General features: G+C 58.3%; 1 protein-coding gene across 1 annotated transcript in view; it reads left to right on the top strand.

Moving 5' to 3' along the window:
* Nucleotides 1-11,497, top strand: part of SRRM3 (serine/arginine repetitive matrix 3) — a gene marked incomplete at its 5' end in the record, with an annotated part of 32,886 nt that extends 21,389 nt beyond the window's left edge. The window contains 4 exons of the mRNA XM_081256105.1: nt 8,236-8,606; nt 9,131-9,355; nt 9,436-9,573; nt 11,180-11,497. Coding sequence (XP_081112231.1) covers nt 8,236-8,606; nt 9,131-9,355; nt 9,436-9,573; nt 11,180-11,393 — 948 coding nt within the window. The 3' untranslated portion in view covers nt 11,394-11,497. The remainder of the gene's footprint in view (nt 1-8,235; nt 8,607-9,130; nt 9,356-9,435; nt 9,574-11,179) is intronic.
* Between the last annotated feature and the right edge of the window lie 4,593 nt (nt 11,498-16,090).

Below are 16,090 nucleotides of genomic sequence, written 5' to 3'. Positions count from 1 at the left end.
TCACAGAGGTAGCTGAGGGTGGCTCGGACAGGGACTGGTGCCACACGCCACAGAGATGATGCCCAATCTGAGCAAACCTAGAAGACATCGTCCCCGACCCCAACCCCATGGGCACAGAGCCGGAAGAGCACAACGCCCCAAACACCTTCTCGTGGGAACTCCACATCCTCTGAGAGGCACAGAAATGCAGGTTCTCTCGATCAGGGCCCTCCCCCCACAACCCGCCTCTGCCCTGGAGGCCTGAGCAGTACCCCCCAAGGACCCAGGGCCTGCACAGACAAAATGACCTAGCGACTAAGTAAACCGCAGGAGAGAGCAGCCAGGGAAGGCGGCCTAGCTTCTGGCCTCAGGGAGGAAGCCTCAGCAGCCATCTTGTCTCCCTCCCAAAAAATGGGACCAAATTTGGCATCGCCCTGGGAGTTTTCTAGAAGACAGCACTTGGTTACTCTTCTCACAAAGCATGCTCCCCAAATCCTCTCCTTACCCTTTGGGCCCTAAGAGGTCTGGGACTTCAGAACATCCCAGGCCTCTCACCCTCACCTGATCCCCTCTTGGCCTGCAGATCCTTTCTGAGGAGCAAAATGAGACTAGTTCTCATTCCAGGGAGGTGAGATAGGGGCTGGGGTCACAGACTTGGCCATTAACCAAAAATGTCTTTGGGAAAAAGTACTGGAGGGTGGGGTGGTATTCTTGGACGCTACCATTAAAAAAAGAAAAAGAGAGAGAGAAACAAATGGGAAAAGAAAAAGCTCACCGTTTTTTAACCCCGTCTATGTTTTTGTTTGTTTTTTTTAGCCTCCCATTTGAAACGTGGTAATATTGTGATTCCATTTCTTGTTTAGCCGGAAGGGAAGAGGGTGGGGAAGTTTATGTAACTTTTCCTGTTATTTTGTTTCTGTTTGTATTTCCCTTTTTTTTTCTTTCTTTTCTTTTCTTTTTTTTCCCCTTTTGTAACGTACAGAAATGCAAAGTATCTCTGTTTTTTGTTTTTTCTATCATCTATGTTGTTCTAGAATTTTGCTTTTGTGTGTGTTACTGTGGGAACTTCTCCTCCTAATGCAGAGATGGTTTTTGAATCTCAAGTGAACATTAGTCATATACATGTCTCTCTATATTTTTTTCCTTTGTAATCAGAATTTAAAAGGGAAGATAACTTTAAAAACACGACTCCCACACCAATAGCTCCTGCGAAATCTTCGGCAGCAGCCAGCCCTCTCCTCAACACCGGGGCATGAGCTGGGACTGCTTCAGCTTTTAAATTAACAAAAGTGGTGCAGATGGTGCTTCTGTGTCTCAGTCTATGAGGAACCTTGGAGAGAAGCTGGGAGACCCAGGGAAGGGGAGAGACTTGTCCCAGTTCACCCAGGTTGCTTCCCAGAGCCCTGAGCTTCCTCAGTTCCATCTAGAATAAGATGGCTGCTCAGCCCCTTCCTGCCAGGTCTCAGACCCTTGGGAGGCCCCAGAGGAGGGAGCTGAAGGCACCTGATATAGTTGCACTCAGGTGAGGGCTTCAAAGCCAGATATTCCCAGGCAAGAGAAAAAGCCCATCCTGGGCTTGAGACTGAGGCCAGCAGGGTGCTATCTCCCAACACATCTCGTAGATGTCCCATCCCAGGCCAGGGCTGAGCCCCAAAGGGATCTCTGCGTTCTGCTGCTTACTGCTGTCTGTGGCTCAGAGAGGTCAAGTGACAAGCTCAAGGTCACACAGCTTTTTAGAGGTAGATCCCAAGATGTGAAGGAGTTGTCAATAGAAAACACACTCCAGGAGCCCTGAGCGAGGGGAGGAGGACGTGGGAGGTGGCTGCTGATTGTCTCAGCTCCTAGGTTCCCCCTGAGGACCCTGCCAGATGTCAAGGGCACGATCCCAACTCTCCCGATTCTACACGATTGCTGCCTCAGAGACCCAGGGAGCCCTGCGCCCTCACAGTTCACACACGTGTAGGGAAATAAATAGTGAGGCACAGAGAAGAAAGGGAGTGGCTCAAAGTCACACAACGTGGGACGGAAGAGTAAGATGACCTCACAGGACAAGTCCTTCCATCCCGTCTCACCTGCCTCCCCCCCCCACCCCAAGAACACAGACTGGTGCTAGCTTCGCCCTCCCAGCACGTAGGCCAGAAAGGCTGTGCAGGGTTTGCACCTGCTTGGCTGCACCTGCCCGTAGCATCTGAATGAAGTGTTGGAGGAAGCCTCATTGTTTGGTGAGGATGGCAGAGGAGGTTCCCGAGCAAGGCCCCCCGGGCTCTCTCTGGCGGCTGCCTTGGGCTCAAATCTCATCACTTAATGGGGAGCCTAGAATGACCCCAAGAAGAGGTGCCCGTGACTCTCCCTGACCTGCCTCATCCCAGCCTCCCCGCTCCCGACCCCCAGGAAAGAGCAGTGACCACGGCTGTGGTGGGGCAGTCAGGATAGGAAGGGACATCTTGGCATTTCTTCCAGGATGAAGCCAGAAGACGGGAGGGATAAATTTTGCTAAAATGATGCTGAAGCCAGGGGGAAAGGGAAGTTGACTTGAGGCTGAGCCAATCCTCCAAATTCAATCTGTGGTTGCCTTCCCTTTTAAATGCATGATTCCCTTTCACCCCATCTGTCCAGTCTGATAGCCCTTGTTTAAACAGCTTTTCTCTCTTCTGTCTGGGTCCACCTTCCCCTCTGTCTTCCTGCCTCTCTCTTTGTTTCCTTCTGCCTCTGTTTCTTTGTTTCTCTGTTGTCTGTCTGTCTCTCTCCCCGTGTCTCTCTGTCTCTTCCTGGCCATCTCTCTCCCCTGACTTGGGCCTCTCGCCCCCTGCTGCCAGCCCCTCCTTCACCCATGCTGTGGTTCTGTTTCCATCAGCTGCTTCCTGCATGCCCTCTGGAGGTTTTCTGTTGTTTGAAGGTTAAGGAAAGGTTGGCTCTTGGAGCCTGTGGGTTTAAAAAAAAAAAAAAGAAGCAAACAGAAATGGCTGGGCAGGAGCCCCCTCCCATCCCGGGGACTAGACCGAAAGCCGCATGGCTGCCCTGTGCTGATTCAGAGGGGGAGCGCAGCTTAGAGACACTGTCTTACCCCGATTCTGCATTCCCTATGCGGAGACCTTCTTTTCTTTTTTATTATTGCATTCCCGTCCCTGACCACTGAGAAGGTAGGTATCCCGGCTCCGCTGTGCGCCGCTCCCATCTCCAGATAAGCCCCGCCACTCTGCTTGGTTTGAATGTGATTTTCTTTCTCTCTCAATCTCTCAATCTCGCTCTGGTTGGTTTTCTCCCCCTCCCTTTTTCTTTCTTTATTTTAACGACTACTCATTTGTAACTTGCATTTTCTCCAAATGAGCTACAAAGCTGTGTTTCCTGGTTTGTCGTTTAGTTTTCTTGACTTTTCCTGACAACTTTTCTGGTTCATTCTTCCCCCCTTTTCCACCTTCCCCTTCTCCTTCTTCTTCCTCTCCATCCGCGCCCCCATCCCCCAAGCCTCCCTCACGCCCTCTCGTTCTCATTTTGTTGTCCGAATGCATTTCTGTGTGGTTTAGCATTCCGAGTTTGTGTTCCCTTCCTGAGCTGTATGCTGCGGTGAAGCCAGTTTGATTTCTATTGTCTGGAGTAGCCGCTAAGCCCCTCACCCTCACGCCTGCCAGTCCCCGGGGCCACCTTGGGCAATAAGCGATGGTGGAAGGGCCTATGCTGGGCCTCTTGGCCTCCAGATCTTGGAAGAAGTTCTGGCTGAGGTCAGGCCTGACGAAAGAGTTCTGTCCCACCTTCCAGGGCCTGCTGGGCTCCCATGGTCCTGCTCTGGTGGCAGGTGCAGCAGCTGGTACCTGGACTGAACCTCACCGCTCCATCTTTTGGGCGTAATGGTAGTTGAACTTCAGGGGTGATGTGAGCTGGCCAGGAACAGGTACCGGATGTAGATGACCTACTTAGCAAAGTCTCTGTGGGGGCAACTTGAGAGATGGAGGGGATGCTCAGCTCTCCCACCCCCCTGCCTGGACCACAACCCAACCCAGTCAGGGGCTCCCTCAGTCCCCCAGCATCCTTCCATCTTCCAAATGTGGGCTAAATGTGGTCCCTCAGTGCAGATGATCCAGAAGGGACAGTCAGTAGGGGCCAGGGTCCCTCAAGATATTGATGGAGAACCAGGCCTGGATCCTGAGACTTGTGACTCCCAGCCCAGTGCTCATGCAGCCACACTGAGGATACACATTAGGAGTAGGTCCTCAGGGGCCCCATCTCCCCGTCCTTGCCCTTTAAACTGTTCCCTGCCCCACCTGGGAGCCGCTGCAGAAGTTTGACACCCCAACCCTTGTGAGGCCTCAGTGGGCCTCCATCCTCAGCTTTGAAAAGAGAAAGCCTGGCTCTTCCTCCTCTCCTCCCCCCATGTTGGTCCCAGGGGCAGGTCCTGGGGCACTCACCCACCAGAGCATCCCTCATCCCTGGGTGGTGCTGGAGGGCAGACGAGGAAATTGTTCAGGGAGGGAGAAAGTGCCGCTGGTCTGACGGAGGAGACTCCGTCCCAGCCTGATGCGGGAGTGGAGGCCTCGCCTTCAAGGAGTACCTGATGTGACCAGGGCCCCCAAAATAGGATTTTCAGATGCTGAGTTAGAGGGAGTGGCTGTTCCAGATGCTCACTTGTTCTTGTCCTTAAGGATACCAGGATTGGACAAGCACCCTGTCCCTTGCTTCTCTTATCTTTCCCCTCAAAAATGTCTTATGTAAGCAAAAGATGTCAGGTAGCAGGTGGTACTAAAGAGCAGAGGGGCTCCTGGGAGCAGGGCTCAGAGGCATGCGAGGTCCTTCATTCACTCACTCACTCATTCATTCATACATGCACACACTAGGCCAGCACATGCTGGCACTCCTCCATACCAGGCCCCATCTTGGTGTCCATGCCAGGGGAGAGGCAGGCAGGCCTGGGTTCACAGCCCCCGCCTGTCAGGCTGGAGGACTGATGAAGATCACTCAGAACGATGAGAGGGAAGAGCTGAACCGTGGATGGGGAGCTCCTGCTGGCCACGGTAGCCCCAGCCCTGGCACAGCCTAGCAGAGTCCATACTAAGGGAAGGAACCAGGGTCTGTGGGATCATAGAGGAGAGCACCCGACTCAGGGTGAGGATCAGGAGAGGCTTCCTGGAGGTGGTGACCTCTTGCTAGAGTAGGGGGGTGATAGGCATTAGCCAGGGGAAAGAGGCAAGAGGGACAATAGTCACAAAGAACAGGCTTCTGGGGATGTTTGGAGGTCCCTGGCCACCACAGTCCTGTCCGTCCATGAAGTTCCGTGGTGTCTGGACTTGGATCTCCCTCAATTCCTGGGAAGAATGAGACCCAAGCTGGGGAAGAGCCTCACCTGCTGGCAGGATCACGGTGACTCTTTCTCCAGGGCTTCTGGAGGGATGGGTGGGTAAGGCTGAGATTGGCTCTAGAAGTCTCCCCAGGGAGGTGCTATCTGTCACCCTACCCAACCTAGCCTTCCTCCCATCCTCCTCCATCCTGGCACTTGGGAGATACCCATGGGGCCCCAGGCCTTCCTGCTCTGCTCTGACCCTACTCATCTGTAGGGGGACCATGAGTAAGAGTTGTCCTCTGAAAAGAACCTCTCAGCCCCTATACAGGCCCACCTAGCAGAGACCCAGCTATCCCCCACTTTACCAATGGGGAAACTGAGGCTCCCAGAGTTGGTCACTTCCTTAAGGTTTCACGGCAAACTCACATCAGAGCTAATCCCAGCGTGTTCCACTTTGCCAATTACTATCATCTGGGGCTCTAACAGCCATTTGGCTTGAAGGAGGTGAGAGGGAAGTGGGGAAGAGCTTGGACTTCAAGACATGCTAGGCAGGAAGCATCTGGCTCAGCACAGGGAGTCTGGCCCAGGGGCTTGGGTCTCAGTGCTTAGGATCCTGGAGACTTCTTTCTCATTTGCCTCCTCTGGAGGGAAAAGGCTGCTGGATGACAGAACCTAGTTCTGGGGGCTTGGGCGCTGTGAGGCACTGGCCACCTGCTGGGGTGGAAGGGGTTATGTGTTAGGGAAGACAAGTGTCTCCTGGTCTACTGAGAATGGATTGCCATTTCAGAGGGGCCGTGGCGGAACAGCCCAGCATCCGTCTCTCCTAGCAGAGGTGAGCTGGTGATCAGGAAGGTCAGAGTGCTCAAGGGGCACCTCGGTACCCAGTGATATCCATTCTGCCTGCCTATGTCTGCCCCTGCCCTAAACAGAAGGCTCTCCCAGGTCTTCATGGCCCATTTGGCTCTGGACAGCTGCTCTCCCTGCTATGGCTGGTGTTCATTGGCTGCTGCAGCCACCAATCGTGAGCTAGCTGTGCCCTGCCCCAGAGGGAACTGACTTCTTCATCTAGGGATTCAGGCTTAGCACAGAGAGGTCTTAACGCCGCACCCCCACCCTCTCCAGGAAGCACCCAGGGCCATGCCAAGGAAGCCACGCTCCTTCCAGTCCCTGGCAACAAGGTGCCCTGAGGCATGGCAGCTGGTTTTGCTCTCTACTCCAAAAAGGCTGCCAAAAGAGCTTGACCCCGACCCTGCCCCTTTCCTAGGACTCCCTGGTTTGGCCCTGGCCCTTGCAAGGGCATTTCTTCCTCAGCAAACCGCACTGAGGCCCTACTAGGTGCCAAGTTCTGTGATAAAAACTGAGGCTACAAAGCTGAATCCAACAGCACATTGGCCCTGGAGGTGCTCAAAGTCAAGTTGGTGCTGGTGATTGGGGGGTGGGGAGGGATGGGGGACAGAGTTACAGACAGACAAGTGCAATCAACTGTTACTGGATGGACGCCTAAGGACAGGAGGAAGGGTCAGTTCTGTGGAGGGTGGGGGATGGAGAGGGTGGTCAGGGAATCCTGGAATATTTGCTCTGGAAGGGACATCTAGAAGCAAAGCCTGACCGTCTCATTTTGTGGATGGGGAAACTAAGGCCCAGACTAGGGAAGTGACTTGGCCAGGGTCACTCAGTGAGATTGTGGCAGGCTCTCAGACCCCTGCTTCCCGGCCAGGGCCCTTTTGAAGGTACCAGGTGCCCTTTCTGGTTTTCTGTAGCCCGATGCTTGTGTCCTGACTCCACTTTTGGAAAAACATTCGACATCTCTATCCAGTGGTCACCCAAGAGGTGCCTGCTCAGGCCCGAGGAGCCGGGCACTGCTAATCCTTCCTCCAGAGGTGGCATGGCCTCCTCTTGGCCTAGAATGGGGTGGTTGCGTTTTTCTCTCTCTCTCTCTATCTCTCTTGCATTTTTGTGAATCTAATGATGAACTTACGCTACCACGCTTTTCCCTTCTCTTACACATCTTACCTACTAAAGGAGGAAGTGCCACTTTATTGGTAAGTGGACGTTAACCAAGAGGGACTTAAAAAATCAGAACTTAAAAAAAAAAAAGAAAAAGAAAAAGAAAAGAGAGAAACAGAAAGACAGTCGGGTGCTACTGACAGCTCCACAGATCTCTGCAGGGCCGGAAAACAAAGAAAGAAAAAATGTTAACAGAAAAATGTCAGTTCCCCAGGAGTTCAGACATTGTTTTTGATTTCGGTATCTAATGACATTTGTGGATTTTGTTTTTTATTTCGTTTTTCCTCCCTTTCTTCGGTTCAGTTTTGAGTTCAGTTGTCCCGCCTCGCCCCCACCCCCATCTGTGTGCCGTGTGCCCCCTCCATCCCCTCACCCACCCCCAAGCGCTGGGCGGCCTGGCCTGGTGGGCTGGCCCTGGCCCGGCCTCCCGGTGCCCGCCCTCTCTCTTCTCTCTGCCGGGATCCTCCGTCCCGTCGAGGGGGGGGCAATGCCAGCCCCCGTGCCCGTCCTGGATTCCCCCTCCCTGACAGCCCACCCCCCACCCCCCACCGCTCCGTCCCTCTTGTGTTTTGCATGCCGAGAACCTTGCATGAGCTGCACTGTTGAGGCCAGAAGGTGGACACTCAGGAGAGGCAGAGGCAGGGCAGGCGCGGGGAACCGTGTGTGCGATGTTCCGGGACTGGCAGCCCCCGGCCTGGGCCCGGTGAAAGCCCCCTCTCCTTCTCTCCCCCTACCCCGCCCGCCCGCTCTCTCCCCCTCGGCCTCTCGCTCCTTCTCTGGATCTGTCCTCTCTCTCTGTCTCCTCTCTGTCTCTCTGCTTCTCTAACCTCTCCCCGTCTCTTTCCTCTCGGCTCTGCCTCTGCCTCTCCCCCTCTGGATTCTCCATCTCCTCTGTCTCTCCGTCTCTGCCCGCCTCTGTCGCCCTCTCCGTCCCCTCTCCACCCCCTACGTGCCCTCTCTGCCTCTCTCCCCGTCAGAAGCCCAGCTCGCCCTCGCCCAGGGCCCGCGACCAGGCGGAGGCCGGCGTAGCCACGCCGCCCGCGCGGGGGAAGGAGAGCCCGAGCCCGCGCTCGGTGCCGTCGTCGCAGGGCAAAGGAGGCCGCGCGGCCAGCGGGGCGGCCAGGCGGCGGCGGAGGCGGCGGCGGAGGCGGAGGCGGAGGCGGCGGCGCTCGCGGTCCTCGGCGTCCGCGCCCCGCCACAGGGGCCGCCGACGCGCCCGTCCCACGCCGCCCCGGGGCTCGTCGCGCTCGCTCAGCAGGGCCCGCTCCAGTAGCGACTCGGGCGGCGGAGCCCCCGGCCCCGGGCCCGAGCCCGGCTCCGAGCGAGGTCACGGCGGGCACGGGAAACGGTGAGCGGGCTCGGCCCCTGGGACCCGCACCGGGCTCCCCTCCCCGCCCCCTCGCCCTACCGAGCACTCTCCCCTCCCCGGTCATACCCCGTCCCGGCGCACTGAGCGCCCCACCACTGACCCCTCTCCCCGCAGCGGACCTGTCCACCCGCCCCCGCGCTAAGATCCAGATCCTCCTCCCACAACAGAGCACCCTCCTCCAGTAATCGCCCCCCACCCCCATGGTCACTCTCCCTCGACAGCACGGAACAGCTTCTTCCTCACTGATTCCTCTCCCCCCACCAGAGCCCCCTTCCTTCCTCCGGGAACCTCTCCCCGACCCCCAACACAGCAACCTCCTCGTCCGCACTAACCCCATAGAACCCCTTCCCCTCCTGAGTCCTTTCCCCCCCAGGGCGCCCACTCACTCTCTCCCTAAGTGAGCCACCTTCCCTGTCACCGGGCCCCCCTCCGCCCTCACCTCCCCTGCCCGGGGCCCACTGTCTCCCAGCTGAGCCCCACCTGTCGCCGTGTCCCTCCTCCAGGGCCAAGGAGCGGCCCCCGCGCGCCCGGCCCGCCAGCACCTCCCCGTCCCCGGGCGCGCACGGCAGGCACGGCGGCCCGGAGGGGAAGAGCTCGTCGCGCAGCCCGGGCCCGCGCCCCCGCTCGTGGAGCTCCAGCCGCTCGCCCTCCAAATCCCGCTCGCGCTCCACGGAGAAGAGGGCCCGCAGCCCCAGCCGCTCGCCGTCGCCCAAGAAAACCGTGGGCCGGTAAGTGCGGGCCCAGGGGTGGCGGCGGGGCCGGCCGGGGCTGCCGGGCCGCGTCGCTCATCTCGGGCCGGGCCCCGCAGGGACAAGGACGGCGAGGGCCGCGCGAGGCACGCCGAGGTCGAGGCCGCCCGCGCCCGGCGCCGCTCCCGCAGCTACTCGCCCATCCGCAAGCGGCGCCGGGACTCGCCCAGCTTCATGGAGCCGCGGCGCATCACCAGGTACGGAGGGGTCGGGGCCGGGCCGCGGGGACCTTGGGGGTCCTCGACCAACCGCACCTGGTGCGGGGAGGGGAGGGCGCCGAAGGAGAGAAGGTGAGGGTTGGGAGAGGGAAGAGGGCGCTCAGGCTAGGACTGAGGTGCTGGGGAGGGGTTGGGACCCGACAGGCAGAGGTGCAGGCTCACTGCCAGGAGGGGAGCCTCCAGAAGGGAAGCGTCCTGAGGGCCATGGAGGGGAGGGGCCCATTCTGGGGTCTGGGTACAGCAGCAGGCAAGGAGTTCAGCTCTGGAAGATTCCAGCCATCCCTCTTGGAGCCCCTCCCTCCTCCTTCCCTCCCCACATTCATCTCCTGGCAATGATGTGTCCTTTTCTCCTTCATCTCAAGGTCCAGCCTGCTGAGTGGCCTGTGGCCAGCCTGGGGGCCGGGTGGACCCCCTCTCCACAGGCTGCAGGGGAGATGCCCATGTGAGCTGACTGGCTCTGTTCGGCTGTCTGTCTGCCTCTCCTTTTCTCACTAAGCTCTCTGCTCACTTCCCAGTCCCCTGGGGAATTTGGAGGAGGGGGCACCGGCAGTCTGGTCTCTGGGGCAGCTGTGAGGGGAACCGGTCCCTCCCACTTTGCCCACACAGTCTGCCGGGACTGGAGGGTCTGGGCCTGGGTCTCCAGGTGAGATGATGGTCTGCATTTGTGGAAATCATCCTGCGGCCTTAGATCCCCGACATGGGGTAGAGGGCCACAGGCAAAATTCTGAGCCCAGCTCTGCCCTGGCCTTGCTGGGCAGCCATGGGAGATCAGTGTGCCTCTCCGGGCCTCAGTTCTCACATCAGAGCTAGAGGCCAAGCTGCCAGGCTTGGGACAACCCCCTCCAGATACCCCCATAAGCAGGGGGTCCTAAGACAGCCTCCACACCTTCCACCTGGCACCCCCTTCAGCCCCTCCCAGGCTGCCTCCTCCTCCCACTAACATACACCTGTTTTCTTCCTCAGAATTAACCCCACGCAATGGGGCATTGTCGCCCCCTTAACTCTGTTTTCTTTTCTCTGGGTCACAGTCTCCTGGCTTCAAACTAACTCCGGGCCAGCGGGAGGTAGCTGAGTGAGGAGTGGGGGCCGGCAGGCCTGGGCCAGGGCCTTGGGCATGGGCAGCAGTGGCCAGGGGGCTCCTTTTGTTCCCTCTGAGTGACCTGAGAACCAATATCCTCCATCCTGTGGCGAACAAAGAAGCAGGAATGGGCCATATTCACAAACCCTCCTATGCACAGAAGCCACTGCTTAGCTTGGCTGATGTGAGTTGTCTACACTTAAAAATTGCATTTATTCAACAAATTTTTATTGAGCACCTACTCCGGTCAAGCAGAGACTTGGTCCCCTTTCCCTGCAGACAAGTGAGGTAAAACAAAGTGATCAACATGAAATTGGACCACTGCATGTCCAGTCTTGCTGGAGCAGGGGTGGAGGTGGGGAGAATTCCAAGGTCAAGGCTCAGGGGAAACTGAGGCAGGGAAGCCCTGGCCACTGCTGGGGAGGGGCTCAGGGCCTGAGTGAGGGCCCAGGACTGGCACAGCTCAGGGCCTTGGCTGGCCTGTAATCAGCTCTTCCCTCCCGGCAGTGCCCGAAAGCGTCCCATCCCCTACTACCGGCCCAGCCCCTCGTCCTCCTCCAGCTGCCTGAGCAGCGACTACTCAAGCCGGAGCCCCAGCCCGGGCCACAGCCATGGAAGCTACAGCAGCCGCAGTCGGACCCGCAGCCGCACTCGCAGCCCTTCCCGGACCCCCAGTCCCAGCTACCACAGCCGAAGCAGCTCAGAGAGTGGGGGCTTCTGAGCCCAGCAGGCCCAGTTTCGTGCCCCCTGGCACAGGGAGAGTCGAGGGGTCAGGACCCAGGAGCCGCAGGGGCCCTGCACCCCACTGCTACAAAGAGGTCTCGGGTCCAGGGAAGACCTTGAGGGCGGGGGCCCTGAAGACAAAGAGGATCTGGATTCTGCTGCTTCTAGAGGGCCCCCGCCCTCACCTCCTGCTCGCCCACCATGGCCAGGGAACAAAGAGCCGTTTCGAACACAGGGATCACCCTGCCCCGCTTCCTGCTTGATGCCAGCTCACCAGCCTGGGGACCTCAGCTCAGTGGACCCAGGGACACCTTTGACGGTGCCAGACCTGGGAGCCTCCCCTGCCACTCCATAGGACCCTCAGCTCCTCTCTACCACTGGGCGGACACGGAGATGGGACAGCAAGCCGGAGCTAAGTTAGACAGGAGGAAGAATGGCCTAACCCTTGGTGCACCACCATCCAGGCTGAGGAACCACTTCCTTCGAGCCGGCTGTAGGAGGACCCTGGCTGAGGGCTGGAGGCTGGCCCCAAAGCCTCCCCAGACCCCTCCCCTGGCCCAGGAGTGCCCAGACTGGGTGGGCCCCTAAGCCCCAGCCTGAGGGGCCAGGGAGCTCACCCTTGGTCGCACCTCTCCAGGCCAGGCTCTCCCCTCCAGCCCTCGCCCCATGCCCTGGGCCAAGGCCACGCCAGCCAGGCCTTCTGCATGACGAGAGGTGGGATATACAGACCACAGCTGCATCTGACCCTGAGATCAAAAGGGGTTCGGGTCAGGAGGTGGAAGGGAGAAGGGGTAGACGGAGGAGGAGCCTGTGAGGGGAAGAGCAATGCAGTCGGCTGGCTGAGCGGCCTCGGGGAGCCCCGGTGCGCCCAGTGGCTGGGACCTGGGCCGGATGGCAGCAGGCCTAGGGTCACGTGCCCTTTGGGGCTGCCCAAGGGAGCAGGGAGCCAAAGGGAGCACTTCCTCCTCCTCTTCCAGAGAGGGGCGCTACACCCCTTCAAAGAAAGGGTACAATCTAGACTGAGGGCCTTGGCCTGGGGCATGGATGGGGAAGCAGTGGCCCCCAGCCCTCTACTGCTGCTCCCAGCCCCCTCCTCCTGGGGCCCTCAGGGATCTCACGAAGTCTTCCTTGGCCCAACAGGGCAGATGCCCTGGGCTCCGGTGGGGGGAGGGGTCTGGGGTCTGGTCCGGGTTCCCCCTCTTTGTTTCCTCCTCCTTCTCCACGGTGCGGACAAAAATTGGACTCTAATAAAACACTTGGTGCCCGGATGGCAGGTGGTGAGACCAGGCCTCTGTGGATTTGGGTACCTGGGGAGTGTGGGGAAGGCAGAGGGTCCTGGGGTCCTTGCGTCTGAGAAATGAGAGGGACTCAGACTTCTCAGGATCAGGAGAAGAGCTGGCACCAAGGGACCAGGACCCAGCACGTCCACCTCGTGTCTCCACGCGTGAGTCTGTGGAGCCTGCAGCTTGGTGGGGAGAAAACAGGGACCCAGAAAGGCCTTCTTCCTAGCCGGGATGCCGTGTGGGCTTTGAATAACCCCATTCCGCCCAACGCCCAGACACCCGGCATTGCTTCAGCAGTGAACAGGGGATAGGACAGGCCCATGTGCAGGACCCTCCACAGCGGTGGAGTGTTCAGAACCGCTGGAACACAGCGCAGAGCAACACTGGCTGTGAATCCAGGCTCCACGCCGGGCTGTGAGGAAGCTGAAAGGGGATGTTGTCCTGAGAGTGCTCGGCACAGGGCCTGCCATAGAGCGAGTCATAAGTGGCCACTTAAAAGAAAACACCGTGTGTCCAGCCCCGGATGGGTGCTAGGATGGGGATTGGAAAGGGAGAGCTTGGTGTGGGTTTTTGCTTTTTAATAGCTACTCACACTGTATTTCTTTCCTTTTTTTTTTTTTTTGCGGTACGCGGTCCCCTCACTGTTGTGGCCTCTCCCGTTGCGGAGCACAGGCTCTGGACGTGCAGGCTCAGCGGCCATGGCTCACGGGCCCAGCTGCTCCGCGGCATGTGGGATCTTCCCGGACCGGGGCACGAACCCACGTCCCCTGCATCGGCAGGCGGACTCCCAACCACTGTGCCACCGGGGAAGCCCTGGAAGCCCTGAATTTCTTTCTTTTATAGATACCTAAACAAATGCATACACTCTCCTCTTCCTCCTCCTCATCTTCCTTCTCCTTTTCTTTTAGTGATAGATTTTAACCTTGCTTTGAATCAGCTGCTCTTTGGGAATCTGATGGAAGTTGGGAACCCTTTCCTCGGAAGAATGTGCACACGCCCACCATCTGCAGGCAACTTCAGACCTCACAGGCACTCTGCAATCCTTTAGGGCTCCACAGGTCAAGAACCCTGGCCCACCTCTGCTGAGAGGGCAGCGGACATGGTCACGGCTCTGGGCTGCACGTGCCATGACACAGATGTCCTTGGTCTGGTCTGGGCTGCAGAGCAGGGGTGCCGTGTTCTGAAGGCTAGGGCTGTGTCAGCACATGACCCCTCTCTACTTTCTATTCCCTCAGACCGGAAGGGGCACCTGAGGAGGCCTTTGGCCAGTGGCTCTGTTTCTGATCTGAGGAAGCTGGTCAAAGAAGTGTCAGTGATCTCTTTAACGCTTTACACAGGTTCAGCAAAACTAGGCCTTAGGCTGGGAGTTCCCTGGAGGTCCAGTGGTTAAGACTTCACGCTTCCGATGCAGGTGGCACTGGTTCAGTCCTTGGTCGGGGAACTAAGATCCTGCATGCCATGTGGCACAGCCAAAAAAAAAAAAAAACAGCTGGGTAGGGGTTGGGGCTATAGGGAAAGCAGACTTGGCCCTGCTCTGGAGATGCCACCTCTTGGAGGGGATGGGGGCATGAAACATACCCCAAGGTGGGCATGAAAGTTCAGCCTGTCTCACACGAGCCCAAAGCTGCCCCTTCCCCTTCCCCCCTTCCATTCCCTCACTGCCCAGCCGGACCGCCTTCCTCATCTGCACCCGACAGCCAGGCTGCAACCAGGTGACCAGGCAGTGCCACTTCCTTTTCTGCCCCACCCCCACTCCTGGCCTCTAACCACGACACCTCCTAGGCCCACCTCCTCACCAGCTGGCCTGCCTGGGTCTGGCCCCCTCCAGTCCATCCCACCATATATACAATTCAAATCTTACCATTCCCTCCCTCTTTCCATACATGCTTACTCAACACCTACTATGTGCCATGCCCAGTTCCTGGCTCTGAGGACACAGTATTGAATTAAGGAAACAGAACTCCCCACCATGAGGATCCCGTGACCATGTCCACCAGCTCGTAGCACTTGGAAGGCCTTCCGAATGGCGAACGGCTCCACCTGGAATTGCCATCCTCTCCTGCCGCCACCCTCCAACCTGCGCTCCCATCACTGTCCTTGACTCCAGTGGACCCTCCTCCCCGGGCCCCCCTCGGCCCCAAGGCATGCCCTCTCCACCTCCACAGGTTCCGGAGAGCTCGTGGTTCCAGGCCCAGCTCAGCTGCCTCCTACTTCTAGGAGCCTTCCCGATCCCCAGCTGCAGTGGCCACTCCCGCCTCTGGATTCCTCCAGCCCTAGGTCTGTTCCTGCCTTTAGGGTATCAAGCTCTTGATCCAGTTATTTGTTGGCGGGTCTCTCTCTCCCTAAATCTGTGAGCTTCTGGAGCCCAGGCCATGCCTTCTTATCTCTGCATTCCCCAAACAGGCACCCTTGAGATGTTTGTTGAACGAGTGAAGGAGTGAACGAGGCAACTATGGCGTGAGGGTTTCCAGCAACCGTGGGGGAGGGTGGAGACCAAAGGCATGGTGGCAGCAGGAAGACCCTAGAGGGCGACAGAGAGAGAGGGAAAAAAACTGCTGGTTGGCGGCGCGCCAGAAGGGATACAAAACAAGCCTGGACAGAGAGGCGAGATCCCTGGAGGAGGATCCATGGCAGCCTGGAAGCCCGAAGCTCTTGTCCTCAGCACCTCCCTGGCTATTTGGCACCCGTTCCGCTTAGGACAGGGAGGGTACCAGACCCCTGTCCCTCCCGCAGACGGAGGGTTCAGACTGAACTCTTCTGCTCTTACCTTGGGAAAAGGGAAAAACACTGGAAGGCAGGCAGGAAAACAGGAAATTCCAATTCTATGTCGGGTAACAAGAGGGGGAGACGGGGGCAAGGGTGGGGGAACCTTAGCAAGATGTGGCATTTGGGGTGTAGGACGTCCTCTCCTCACCTCTGTCTCTGCACTTGGGGCCTCAGGGACCCCTCCATCCTTCCCCTCCCTGCACACACAGCAGCCAGGAGGCTGGACAAGGCTCTCCCGGGTCCTGGCAAATTCGCTCTTTTTCCTTTCTTTTTTCTTTTTTTTTTTTTTTTTTGTGGTACGCGGGCCTCTCACTGCTGTGACCTCTCCCGTTGCGGAGCACAGGCTCCAGACGCGCAGGCTCAGCGGCCGTGGCTCACGGACCCAGCTGCTCCGCGGCATGTGGGATCTTCGCGGGCCGGAGCACGTAACCCGTGTCCCCTGCATCGGCAGGCAGACTCTCAACCACAGCGCCACCAGGGAAGCCCCACCCTTTTTTCTTAATCCATTTCCTACAGCCCCAGACCCAGGGTAGCAAGTCACAAATGCACATGCCCAATTTGGGGGTCCCAGCTGACTACCTGCCTCCCCTGCCTCTCTGAGGTGCCCTTGGAAGCCCCCTGGCCTACTCCCCCGACCCTCCCACCC

Source organism: Mesoplodon bidens (assembly GCF_964165515.1).
Source record: "Mesoplodon bidens genome assembly, chromosome: 15".
Taxonomy (NCBI): Eukaryota; Metazoa; Chordata; class Mammalia; order Artiodactyla; family Ziphiidae; genus Mesoplodon; species Mesoplodon bidens.
The sequence above is the reverse complement of the archived record's forward strand: the minus strand, read 5'-3'. Positions and strand labels throughout refer to the sequence as shown.